At 40.7% G+C, this 14,087-nt stretch overlaps 1 protein-coding gene across 9 annotated transcripts in view; it reads left to right on the top strand.

Annotated features, from left to right (window-relative positions):
- Positions 1-1,576, top strand: part of ehbp1l1a (EH domain binding protein 1-like 1a) — a 33,817-nt gene extending 32,241 nt beyond the window's left edge. For all 9 annotated transcript variants that reach the window (XM_026328901.2, XM_026328913.2, XM_026328931.2 and 6 more), the window contains 2 exons: positions 627-741; positions 853-1,576. In XM_026328901.2, coding sequence (XP_026184686.1) covers positions 627-741; positions 853-946 — 209 coding nt within the window. In that variant the 3' untranslated portion in view covers positions 947-1,576. The remainder of the gene's footprint in view (positions 1-626; positions 742-852) is intronic.
- Positions 1,577-14,087: the final 12,511 nt, after the last annotated feature.

The following is a 14,087-nucleotide window of genomic DNA, read 5'->3' as shown; positions in this document are numbered from 1 at the left end:
TCAGGACCACAGTCAGCTGTGCATCTCAATTTAACGGAAACAGGACACTCATTTAAAGACAGTGATGTACATATCTTGGACAGAGATGATAGGTGGTTTGAGAGAAGAGTCAGGGAATCTATCTATGTACAAGTGGAAAAACCCTCCCTTAACAGGGGTGGAGGGCTCAGACATAACCTACCTACCTACCAGGCTGCCCTTTCATCTGTTCCCAATAAAGGAAGTAAGGAACAAATCAAATGTTTTCCAGGGAGGACACCCTCTGTAGCCAGTGGTGAATCAGAGGGGTCACATGAGCCCACTATTAGGTCGTAATGACCCTCACCTGAGCTCACTCCTTTTGTTCACCAACATGGGAGATATGTTGGAGGTTCCAGTGCAGCTTTTTTCTCAGAGTGATGAAGCCACTTGGATGGGTGGTGAAATGTTTTGACTTAAAAACTGAAAATCCAGTTGGCATGACTCAACCTTTAGATATATCCAATGTTATATAAAATTTCACCACTCTGAATATTTAACCAATATATAGTATGAAAAGTCTTGCCAAAAACACCATGTTAATCTTTTCTTTTTCAGAAAGTCCTAATTTGTGTAATTTCTGTTTGTCTTGGGTCTTTACTGTGCAGAGTGGCAGAAGACTCAGGCCCATAAACACAGAGAGCAGCTTCTGCTTCAGGAGCTTGTGTCAATGGTTAACAAGAGAGATGAACTGGTCCACAATATCGATGCCAAAGAGAGAGGGTGAGACACACTTAACTGTGTTTGGGTTACCAGAGAATTAATCTCTTTCTTTTATTGAAACACATCATGTGTAGACATCCTATGATTCTCCTCCTCTGTCCCTGCCTTCAGAGCTCTGGAGGAGGATGAGCGCCTAGAGCGAGGTCTAGAGCAGCGGAGGAGGAAGTATGCTAAACAACAGAAAGAGAAATGCGTGATGCAATGATTCTGTCCCCCCTCCAGCCATGCAAGGGAGGAAAACCTAACTGGAAGAAAAAAATCAAAAATGATTGGTTTTGTTTTTAAGTCAGTATTTAGACAGTTAGGCCAAGAGTGTCAAACACAGCTATTCAGGTGAGGAGTGAGGCTTTGCTCTGTTTGTGCTCTGAATCAACCTGAGTGTTTTTTTAATGTTTTTTTTTCTTCCCCTTTGAGTGTTTTAAAATGTGGCAATAGGCTTTATGACCAAAAATCAAGGTAATAGAAGTGAGCAACAGTGTCATTTCAATAAAGTCAATGCATTGTCCCTTTATGAAACCTTCCAGGATGTTCAGCACAGAGGACATCAGTGGCATCAGTGCTTCAGACAGAGCTGCTTGTACCTTTACACTGTATGTAGTGTCTGTGCTGTGTTTTTATGTCTATTAGTGTCTGTTGTACAGATTGTGATTGCGGAACTGCCAAAAACAAGAGAGACTAATGTTGACTGGTGTGGGTTTGTGAAGACTGTGTCAATATCCAGGGCCACTAACAGTTTTTCATTGTGGTGTTTGAATTGAACTTTAGAATTGAAGAAGATACATGGAATGTAGTCTGCCTTTATGCCTGTTTGAGACATTAAAATGCTTTTATTGTACAACCATATCTTCTCTGAAGAAGACAGAGTAGGTGTGCCAGGATTAGTGTCAGATTGAGAAATGCAAAATCAGTGTATTAACTAACTTATTGGATTCATTTAAAGTTTTGCTGCTTATTCAAGATATATTAACTGGATGAACAGGCACACAGATATATCTGCTTTACTGGTATGTGATTTAATTAGGGCTGTCAAAATTAATGTGTTAACGCAAACTCATTTTAACAGCACTAATTTTATTAACGTGCGATGTCTGCAGATACTTAGCAACACCTGCCACATCCATTGTTTTCACTGTCAGGGCATATTGTTCAGAAAAAGCGAGCTGCCCTGTCATCTGAAAATGTAAACAGGCCTGTCTGTTTGAGCAACTGGCTCAGTGCAAAGAAAGAAAAATAATTGGAACTTGTGTTTTTTCCATGTGTTTAATAGACATGAGCAAGTTCTTTGAAAAACATATCTACCATCTTTGAAACATGTCTGTGTTCTTTATGCTGTATGTTTTGGGTGTTTTCACTAATAATAAACATACATTTGCATAAAGCATCCATGTTTGTCCATGTCCATGTTGATTAGAGTATTAAAAACTTGAAAAGTATTAATTTAACCCTTTGACACAACTTCAAAAAAGTAATGTAAATGTCCCTTCAACACAAAAATGTGCAAAGGTGCATCAAAGGGTTAAGGTACATTTAGAACAGATAAATTAAGTTGTGATTAATTACGAGTTAACTCATGACAATGATGCAATTAAATATTTGAATCGATTGACAGCCCTAGTTTTAACCAAAACTAATAGCCCTCTTTACTGCAACATTTGACTTCCATCTATGTAGAAAAAACTAATACAACACTAAACAATATAAAACATTTTTAAAACTAAGACTGCAATCATTTTCATGACAATAACATTTCTCTGAGATGTACATGTAGGCTTTGTTTTTTCCCTTGCCATTGATTACAAAAACACTGAAATGTTAAGTCAAGTGAATCCATCCTGTCATTTCAAGTAATTCAAATATTGTGTAACTATCATTACACAAATGTTCCTGCATAGTAAAGGCAGTATCTCCATTAGCACCATAATAACATTAGCTAAAAGTGAATTGGCACTGACAGTGACATTTTTGGAGATTTTATTTTGTGTGCAGAGGTTTGCACTTCCCACGTTGTCATACTGCGGATCGTAGCAGCTCTGACCACCAGTTGAATTAGTTACAGCTTGTGAATAAGATTGCTATTGAAAAGTTATTGAAAATTTGTGGTGTTTCTGGTTCATTTGCACTACTTGTAATGCTTGGAAAACATAATACATTTGAGTGTCTTTACAAATTATTGTCTTATGTTATATTTCCAATAGTATAAGAAGTTATGTTTTTTTCCAAAATAGGTTTTTATATGATCGAAAACCTGAATTGTTAATCTTGTGCCTTAAAATCTAGGTTTAAAGCCTTGATCATTTGTGCTTATAGTATGCCTACATGGTGCATATTACTCAATGAACAGTCAGTTTAACATGTATTTATTGATGACAAATACATACATAATCTACACAGTGTTGTGAAACAGGAGGTCAGCAGGGGCCCATCTGGCCCTTATTGTAGTGACTCTGAAGAACAAAGTCGCTGAGAGACAGCTTGTTGGGCCCTATTGTCTGACCAACAAAAATCCACCAAGACTTCAAACTTAAGTTTAACTGTTTATTAATAAAAAAAAGATAATCAAATTATGATAACATGATAACATGCACAAAAATATAACAGAAGTAATCACAATGATCAAAGAAAATAGTGGTCAACAGTAAATACGGTGACCCACCCACTTTCTCTAACAAACAAAAAAACCTGACAGGTGGATATCACCTATATGCCTGCCAATAACCATGTTGACCCACTATCCCTCTATTCAATATGATAACATAAATGATATCCTAATAATGCATTTATGGCTCCTACACATCAACCCCTAATTATTAGGTCATTACATGTAATAATTACCCACATTCATATAAATAGGAGACACGAACCATTAAAGTTTGACATTCAACATCCATTCATATTTAATCTTCTTTCTTCTTGAATGTTGGTGTTGCTCTCCGGTTAAGCGAATCACTTTTGTCTTGCAAGCGTGTCGTGTTGTATAGTTCGTCTACAGACTAGCAACAGACTAGCTATAGTTTAACACACCTAAAAACCAACTAACTAAACTCTAAACAATTCATTAACTGCTACATTCCGGTACAAGTCAAGTACCTTTCTATTTTGACCGGTATTTATTGCTATTTCCTGACTTAGTGCTCGTTAGCCTACCGGTTAGCTTAGCTAGCTAGTTAGCTTAGCTAACATGGCCTCTCCCTCTCTCTCTCTTTCTTGCTCGGTGTGCCACATGTTTAGTTATTCCTCTGCCTCCTTTAGCGATAATGATACCTGTAATAAGTGTAAGGTTCTGTTAGCCTTGGAGGCGAGGATCACTGATTTGGAAGCGCGGCTCCGCACCTTCGAACAAAAGCCAGCTAGCCTAGCCCCGTTAGCTGGTGTGGAGCCACCGAGCTCAGGGTCTGTTAGCGGTCCAAGGGCAGCTCCGGAGCAGCCCGGAGAATTAGCCTGGGTGACGGTCCGACGGAAACGTACAGAAGCCCACGGCTCATCACCTGCCTGTTCACGTTTCTAATAGATTTTTCCCGCTCAGTGACACACCCGCTGAGAAACCGACTCTGACAATTAGCGATTCCATAGTCAGGAACGTGAAAATAGAGACACCAGCGACCATAGTCAAATGTTTCCTGGGACCAGAGCGGGTGACATCGAGTCAGATCTGAAGCTGCTGGCTAAGGCTAATCGTAAATATGGGAAAATTGTTATTCACGTCGGCAGCAATGACACCCGATTACGCCAATCGGAGGTCACTAAAATTAATGTTGAGTCGGTGTGTAACTTTGCTAAATTAATGTCGGACTCCGTAGTTTTCTCTGGACCCCTCCCCAATCTGACCAGCGATGACATGTTTAGCCACATGTCGTCGTTCCGTCGCTGGCTGTCTAGGTGGTGTCCAGCAAACGATGTGGGCTTCATAGACAATTGGGCCACTTTCTGGGGAAAACCCGGTCTGGTAGCGAGAGACGGCATCCATCCCACTTTGAATGGTGCAGCTCTCATCTCTAGAAATTTGGCCGAGTTTATTAGCCGACCTAAAGCCTGACAATCCAGGGTGGGGACCGGGATGCAGAGACTCAGTCTAAAACGCCTCTCTGCAGTTTCCTTAGAGCCGCCGTCCCCCTCAAACCACATAGAGACTGTGTCTGCCCCTCGAACATATAAATCAAATAAATCAGAAGTGAACAGAAGAGGAGTTATTCATAAAAACTTAATAAAAATTAAGACCACTCCTCTTATTGAACAGAAAAACAGAACTGTCAAATGTGGATTATTAAATATCAGGTCTCTTTCATCTAAATCTCTGTTAGTAAATGATTTGATAACTGATCACCAAATTGACTTTCTCTGTCTTACTGAAACCTGGCTACAGCAGGATGAATATGTCAGTCTGAATGAATCAACCCCCCTCAGTCATAAAAATTATCATGTTCCTCGAAGCACAGGTCGAGGTGGAGGAGTAGCTGCAATCTTCCACTCAAACTTATTATTAAACTTTCATCCTCAGAACAGTTATAACTCATTTGAGAGCCTCACTCTTAGTCTCTCACATCCAAACTGGAAAACACAAAAACCAGTTCTACTTGTCATTTTGTACCGTCCACCTGTTCCTTACTCAGAGTTTTTAACTGAATTCCCTGACTTCCTGTCTGATTTAGTGCTTAGATCAGATAAAGTCATTATAGTGGGAGATTTTAACATTCATGTAGATGTTGAAAATAACAGCCTCAGCATTGCATTTAATTCTATATTAGATTCAATTGGTTTCATTCAAAACGTTAATAAACCCACCCACTGTTTCAAATCACACCCTTGATCTTGTTCTGACCTATGGCATTGAAATTGAACATCTAATAGTTTTTCCCCCAAATCCTGTTTTGTCAGATCATTCTTTAATAACTTTTGAATTTAAGATGATGGATCATGCAGCGTTTGGAAGAAAATTCCACTACAGCAGATGTTTATCCGACAACGCTGTTAATAAATTTAAGAAAATGATTCCATCTTTATTTACATCTATGCCAAGTATAAACATACTTAGTGGAAGTGAAGTGAAGTGGTCTATTGGGATAATATGGTACTATGAGGTCTTTAAGGTATGAAGGAGCTTGATTATGAAGGGATTTGTATGTGAGAAGAAGGATTTTAAATTCTATTCTATATTTTACAGGGAGCCAATGAAGAGAAGCCAATATAGGAGAAATATGATCTCTCTTGCTAGTTCCTGTCAGGACTCTGGCTGCGGCATTCTGGATTAACTGGAGGCTTTTTATGGAGATATTGGGACATCCAGATAGTAATGAGTTACAGTAATCTAGCCTTGAGGTAACAAATGCATGGACTAGTTTTTCTGCATCATTTTGAAACAGGATGGTCCTAATTTTGGCAATGTTGCGCAGGTGAAAGAACGCAGTTCTAGAGATTTGTTTTATGTGTGAGTTAAAGGACATGTCCTGGTCAAAAATAACTCCAAGGTTTTTCACAGTAGTGATGGAGGCCAGGTTTAATAGATAGATATAACTGAGTGTCATCTGCATAGCAGTGGTAATTAATAGAGTGCTTCCTAATGACATAGCCTAAAGGAAGCATGTACAGGGTGAACAGAATCGGTCCTAGCACAGAGCCTTGTGGAATTCCATAACTAACTTTTGTTCGTGTGGAAGGTTCATCATGGACATGAACAAACTGGAATCTGTCCGATAAATAGGATTGGAACCATTTTAACGCTGTTCCTCTGATACCAGTCACATGCTCCAGTCTCTGTAATAAGATGTTGTGGTCGATAGTGTCGAATGCAGCACTAAGGTCTAGGAGGACAAGTATAGAAACAAGTCCATTATCTGAGGCTAAGAGAAGATCGTTGGTAACTTTTAACAGTGCTGTTTCTGTACTATGATGTGCTCTAAATCCTGATTGAAAATCTTCAAATAGTTCATTCCTGTGTAAGTGGTCTGAAAGCTGCTTAGCAACAGCTTTTTCTAGGATTTTAGAAATAAATGGCAGGTTGGATATTGGTCTATAATTAGCCAAGACTCCTGGATCAAGACTAGGCTTTTTGAGTAAGGGTTTGATTACTGCAGTCTTAAAGGCCTGTGGTACGTAGCCTGATACTAGAGATAAATTTACCAAGTCTAATAAAGATGAGTTCATTAATGGCAGGATGTCTTTAAGCAGTCTAGTCGGGATGGGGTCTAAGAGACACGATGATTTCGATGAAGCAACTACTGATGTAAATTCAGAGAGATCTATGGGAGAGAAGCAGTCTAAACATAACTGATTCAAGAGCTACTGTAGTAGAAGATTCATTTATTGCAGGTATAGGAAGCATCTGCTGAATTTTATCTCTAATAGTTGTGATTTTATTTGTAAAGAAACTCATAAATTCATCACTGCTGAGAGCTAAGGGAACACTGGGCTCAACAGAGCTGTGACTTTTTGTCAGCTTGGCTACAGTGCTGAAAAGAAACCTGGGATTGTTCTTATTTTCTTCTATTAGTGATGAATAGTATGCAGTTTTGGCTTTATGGAGAGCTTTTTTATATGTTAGTAGACTGTTTTTCCAGGCTAGAAAAAATTCCTCTAAGTTTGTGGAACGCCACTTCCTTTCCAGCCTTCGTGATGCCTGCTTTAAGGTACGAATATGTAAATTATACCATGGGGCTAATCTCCTCTGATTCACTAACTTCTTTTTCAGAGGGGCCACAGTATCAAGCATTTCACGCAGTGAGGCTATAGCACTGTCAACAATATGATCAATTTGGTAGGGAGTGGGATTGAAGCAGCTGCCCTCCACTATGTTTATACTTGTCATAGATGTAAATAAAGATGGAATCATTTTCTTAAATTTATTAACAGCCTTGTCAGATAAACATCTGCTGTAGTGGAATTTTCATGTGACTTAAAACATCAAACTCCTCTGCAGCTTGGACAGCATTCAATGCCACAGCCCTTTTAACTTTCAGGTCATGGAAGTTAAAGTTAAAGTTGATGAACATTGTCAGGATTAACAGGCCACACACTCTCAAGTTGAATGAGAAACTGGGGACCTGACACCTATGTCACATTTTTCAGAAATGCATCCACTTTCAAACTTATGGAGGCCACATCAGCTGGATTGAGTGCAGTGTCTATATATTTCCATTAAGAAGACTGAAACCCTGAGAATTTCTGAGACTCGGTTGGCAACAAAGACTTTGAACCTGAAGGTCTCATTCCAGATGTCAGGACTCTGGGATTAGGAAGGTCCTCCGGGAAGTTATTATTTGTTGAACACTGCCCCCTGCTGACCTTAGGTTGTTCAGTAAACTGACCTAATCAGTTGATTCTTTACACCTGTCCACTGCACTTCTTAAGAAGACCCATGACAGTGTGCTCTTCGCCATATTGTGGTTAACGATCATGTTGACGCTCTCCAGCCACGTGACAGAACTCGTATTCGAAACTTCCATGAACTTGCCTATGAGCCTGATATGCTGTTTTCTCTGCTTTCACCAGTGTACGTGTGTTTTCAGAAACCTGCCCTGGACCTGCATGAATAGTTTGACAAGGAAAGACAGCTCCACTTTTACTCAGTAAGATTACCGCAACCTTTCTGTGGATACCACCACGAGACCAGAGGAGGAGATAAGTGAACTTTGGTAATTGTTTTTTCCCTAAGTGGATACTAGAAAGAGGATTAAATTCTTTGACGTCGAGTAATGAACATTAAGGAGTAAGCAACATTAGTACCCGACTCAGTAAAAAGAAAGACTGATAACAGTAGAGTTGTTCTGTTTGAATTTAAGGCTTTATTATCTACTGTTGTGGTTGATGAACAAGAAAGGAACTTTCTGGATTGTTGCGACGAAGGACCTGAGAATAAGACCTGAGATATTAACATATATGCTTTCCTGGAATACATCCGTTTCAGGAGCAGTTGTCTGTGACTGACGATTACTCTTGCTGCCAGGGAACTTAGAGAACAGCCTAGGCAATCAGTGAAATAAGACATACTTATTCTCTGCCCAAACTCTGTCCCTAACTAATTTTCTAACGGTTTTATTTTAGATCCATTTGGCGTTCATCCAGACCTTCCACCAGATCCATCCTCAGTATTCAAAAAACATTAATCGACCTCTACCTCACTCGTTGTCAGGGGTTTCTTGAGCTCTGAGTAAATTTTGGGTAAAGTTTAACACCAGATGTATTTAAGTATGGATACACTGTCGGTCCAAAACACAGAAACCTGAAGATCCATGTGTAACTCTCTCCCAAACAAGACATCAAGGCTTCATTTGAGGGACTGTAACAGATTTAAGTGGAGCCACTCTAGCCTTCCCCATGACAAAAACCGTGTACTTGAGTGTGCATTGTACGGCAGCAGGTCAATCAGAACCCCATAGCTTCCAAAAACTGGTGCAGCTGTGCCCTGGTTGTTTCTCCAAAGTCAGACCTGAATCCTCTAGTGGGACTCTAACCTGGTGAAACATGGATTCAACATCTGCCATGATCACCACTCTCTTTCCTGAACTGGGTTACCACTACAATCAACAAACTGGTGAGATCTGGTCCTTGTAGAAGCTGAGCATTATTAACATATGTTCCTTTGAAACTCACTCCACAATCAAAGACAACTCTGATCTTCCCTTTTGTTGGATGGTAAAGACCATGGTATGGGATGTACCAGACTTTGCCGTCACAGCGAGCCAGCTCCTCCTCAGGCACCCTTTCAGCATATCCTTCAGTGAGCAGGTCGTTCATGAAGGCAACACTGCTTGACCTTTAAGTTCCTTAAAGGTAAATTAATCTGGTAATGACCATTCGCCTGGCTTTGCTGAGTTTGTGTCCAACTCACACTTTTGATCCTCTTTTGACATTCCAGATTGTTCCTCCACACTGCATTCAGGGAAATCTGTTTTGAACTGATGCTGCCTAGGTTGTGCCAAATTCACAAGTGAGATGCTGTTTCTAGTGCTTCCTCATTTTCTCCTTTTAGAGGTCCATTCACAGTCCAGCCCAGCATTGTCCTGATGGTTTAAGGTCCACCACTAACACTGCGAATGACATCCAATGGTTCCAAAGCCTTAGAAACATTTGTCCCAATCAGCAGCTCAATATCTGCATATATCTCAGGCAGATGCACAGATCTCAAATGAGTCTATCCTTGAAGATCCCTCTCTTAGAATATTCCTCCTGTGAACAGACTTACGCTCCTGAGTGTAAGTCTTGGGCAGTTCACAAAAGTTATCACCTTCTAAACCACCAACCTCCAGTCCTCCATGTGGCTTCTTGCAACTTTCTCTTGGCCCATGGTCTGCAAGAGAATGTGTCATCTCTTTCCTGTGAGGTCTAGCTTGCCCAGCCGTGCCTCTGTGCAAAATATTGCTGTACTTCCTTGGTCCAGGAAAAGCATAGGTGGTAATGATCTTGCTGATCTTCTTGGACTTAACCTTCACAGGAACAATGGGGAGTTTGCAATCATTATCACCAGCTCACTGGATACCAAGGTGCTGTCCACTCTGCTTTCATTTCTGTTTGACTGGCATTCTTTTCCTTTTCCTTCGAAGGAATGTGAAATATGCTTGGATGATGGATACAACAGGAAATCCATTTTCTACAATTTTTGTTGATGTGTCCAATACACAAACAGATGAAAGATTTTAAAGATCTCAAAGATTTTTTTATTTATTGTCAATTTCTCTATATGTGTGGGACATACAAAGGAATCAAAAAGCTGTTTTTGCTCTCACATCGGTATTGAACATGTAATAAAATTAGACAGCAGCAGTATGCAAAATATGAAAGGTGCCTGGGAAACAGCAACATTGAACTGTACACTGGAATGGAGCATAATGGTGCAAATGACTGCAAAGGAGTGTTTTTGCTCTTTGGTAGCCCTGTTTAGATGGAAGATGCTGACAGCTTTTTACAATATGTCTTGACTGACCCCTAGGGTACTGTTCTAGGAAGTACAAGCAGTCACTGAAATTGTTAGTTTTATCTTCAACACAATTTTCAAAGGCTTGCAGGAATGATTTAAAATGCAGTGGGCCACCATCAAACACATATAAGCAGAGCAGATGCTGAATTTTACTGAACAAAGCAGTGATTTCATTTTGGTGCTGCATGATGTTTAAAATGTCAACAGTAGAATGAGATTGATTAATTGTATTATGATGAGCATTATTGAGTCACTTGTGCTTGTTTACTTTGGCTTTGAGGGACATACATGCCTGGTGGTTGTAATATGCCGAAGCATTTTGGCTTGACGCTGACAACGTGACGGTTCAAAGGAGGTTCAGAGTTACTAGATGTGGGCACAAAATGGTCAGCACGTGGATTTAGTTCATATAGCCTTTGTGCTTTTGGCCTTTGTGCTTTTGCCCTTTCCAAATAAGAATTCATTCCATCTGATATTTTAGAGCCACACTTTGAGTTTAACTCCAAAACCTCAAGCTTTGCATTAATCTCTTTCAGTTCAGCCTCCAGTGCCAGTTGTTCCTTTTCCCTCCTTAATTTCTCCTTTCTCCTTAGTTCCTCCTGTTCCAACTTTATTTGTTCCTCCTGTGCCTCCAAAAGGTGTTTCTGTTTAAATGTAGCCACATGCTCTATTAATGCTGCTTTTTCAACTTGCACTTTGATTTTAGAAGAGGCAATATATGACATGTTAGACAGTTTAGAGCCAACATTAGAATGTTCTTTGGGACAAATATTTGAAGCGCTGTCCTTAGGCCATATATCATCACCGGAGATAATTTGATTTTCAGGAGGATTATCAGCATTTGGGAGTTCATATGAATGTTCAACGTTAGACAACCAGCTCTTTACATCCACGAAGTTGAAGAATGTCGTCTCCTTTTCATCAAAATATTTACTCTTTTTTTGCATTTCATCCTTAGGTAAACCCAGTGACATAAACGACTCATGATGTTGCTTAGCTTCCTCAAAACATTTTATCATTTGATCCAGGAGAGATTTCGCAGTATAAACATTGTCCATAGATTGCATTAAAGTACACAGTTTCATTCATTTACCTTTTGGCTTGTTTACATTTCATTGATCTCTTTTCCTGACAGGTTTGCACAAAAAACATCATGCCTTTAGCTCTATAGCTTATGCGCCGTTTTGTGGAAAGTGCAATCTGTGTGTCACTTGCGGCTTTAAATGCCTTGTCTGACATTGTGTTGGCAGTGCTGTTTTAAAGTATTTTCTGAGCGACAGGAAGCCAGTGCAGAGATCTGAGAACAGGAGTAATGTGGTTCTACTTCCTGGTTCTGATCAGGACCCGAGCAGCATCGTTCTGAATGTACTGCAGCTGCCTTACAGCTTGTTTGAGAGCCCTGTGAGCAGGCCACTGCAACAAGATCTGTAGTTTGGGAGATGCACTGACCCAGTCATCTAGTCACTATACTTCTAGTCACTAAACTTTGGCCCCTGTCAGAGCTACTCAGATCCTTACACTTTTTACTGCTTCCAACACATCAACTTCGGGGACTAAATGTTCACCTGCTGCTTAATATACCCAACAAGCTGGCAGGTGCCACAGTAACAAGATAATCAGTGTTATTCACTTTATCTGTCAGTGTCATAATGTTATGGCTGATCAGTGTATTTACTAAAGCAAAACATTGTAATTCTGAATATATAAGGGACCTTATCTTTTCAACCTTCCCCACCCTTCCCCCTGCTCAAGGGCATTTAATCCCTGGCATGGTATTTAATTCACAACAATGTCCAATAATTTATATACTGCAGCTTACATGTTTCATGTTTGATCCTTTGCAAAGTGATATTTTTAAATAAGAAGTGAATTGAAATAAAAAGCACAATATTTCCTCTTGGAATATAGACCATGGAAGCACAATCACCATAACATTTGATAACTGAATATTTCATTCCAGCACCAGACTTCCCTTTTCTGGCATCAGGATTTTCACCAGATGCTGGAGCCTAGGTGCAGGAATTCTGATGTTGATTGGTGATATGGTCTGGCTCACAGAGAGCATTCCTCATGATGTGTGATCAGGGTTCTGTGGTCAGTACATCTGCTGCAGGACTCCTGGTTCTTCTTGTCTCTGTAAATCGTTCCTTATAACTCTAGCTAAATGTCTTGGCTACAGTCACTGAAAAAAACAGTTTAACAAATATCAGTTCTAACTGCTATAACAACAGTTTAGAGGATAACAATGCTTTCCAGTGACCAAGGGCTGTATCTGGAGCATCACTACTATCTATTAGTAAAATACCATGGGGTATTCCAGAATGCAGGTTAAACAAACTTGACCCTGAAGTTTGAGTTGACTAACCTTGATTAACCTTTTTGGTTTCAGAACAGCTGAGAGTTCAGAGTTAGATTAACCAAGTCTGAGCTGATTAACTGGGATGGGCTGGTAAAGGCTGGGATGAGAATCAGCACTTCCAAGTCCGAGGCCATGGTTCTCAACCGGAAAAAGGTGACTTGCCATCTCCAGGCCAGGGGAGAGATCCTGCCTCAGGTGAAGGAGTTTAAGTATCTTGGGATCTTGTTCACAAGTGAGGGAAGGATGGAACGCGAGATTGACAGATGGATTGGTGCATTGGCAGCAGCAATGCGGTCGGTGTACCGGTCCGTCATGGTGAAGGAGAAGCTGAGCTGAAAGGCAAAGCTCTCGATTTACCGGTCAATCTACGTTCCTACCCTCACCTATGGTCATGACCATAGGTCATAGGATACAAACAGATGAAATGAGCTTCCTTCGCAGGGTGGCTGGGCACTCCCTTAGAGATAGGGTGAGGACCTAGGTCACCCGGGAGGAGCTTGGAGTAGAGCGCTGCTCCTCCACATCAAGAGTTGAGGTAGCTCGGGCATCTGTTCTGGATGCCTCCAGGGCGCTTCTCTGGGGAGGTGTTCCAGACATGTCCCACTGAGAGGAGGCCCCCGGAGAAGACCCAGGACATGCTGGCGGGACTATGTCTCTTGGCTGGCCTGGGAACGCCTCAGTATCCCCCTGGAAGAGCTGAAGGAAGTGTCCAGGGAAAAAGAAGTCTGGGTATCCCTGCTTGGGCTACTGCCCCCGTGACCTGGCCCGGATAAGTGGAAGAAGATGGATGGATGGATGGATGAATTACCTGTGTGCACAAGGACTGTAAAAAGCCAACATCAATTGAGCTCAGATACAACAGTTCACCATGGCAAAAAACGTCTACATTCTTCACACAACTGGACAAGAAAATCTTATGGGAAATGAAAAATCATTAAATTTTTCAATTTTCAATCTTCTGTTTTAAGATCTACTGGTGACCTGTCCAGGGTGAAACCCTGCCTTTCACCCAAAGAGAGCTGGTATAGGCTCCAGCAGATCCCTGTGACCCTGATTAGGAATAAGCGGGTATAGATAATG

The sequence above is a fragment of the Mastacembelus armatus genome, chromosome 18 (assembly GCF_900324485.2).
Source record: "Mastacembelus armatus chromosome 18, fMasArm1.2, whole genome shotgun sequence".
Taxonomy (NCBI): Eukaryota; Metazoa; Chordata; class Actinopteri; order Synbranchiformes; family Mastacembelidae; genus Mastacembelus; species Mastacembelus armatus.
This window is presented reverse-complemented; position numbering and strand designations above follow the sequence as displayed.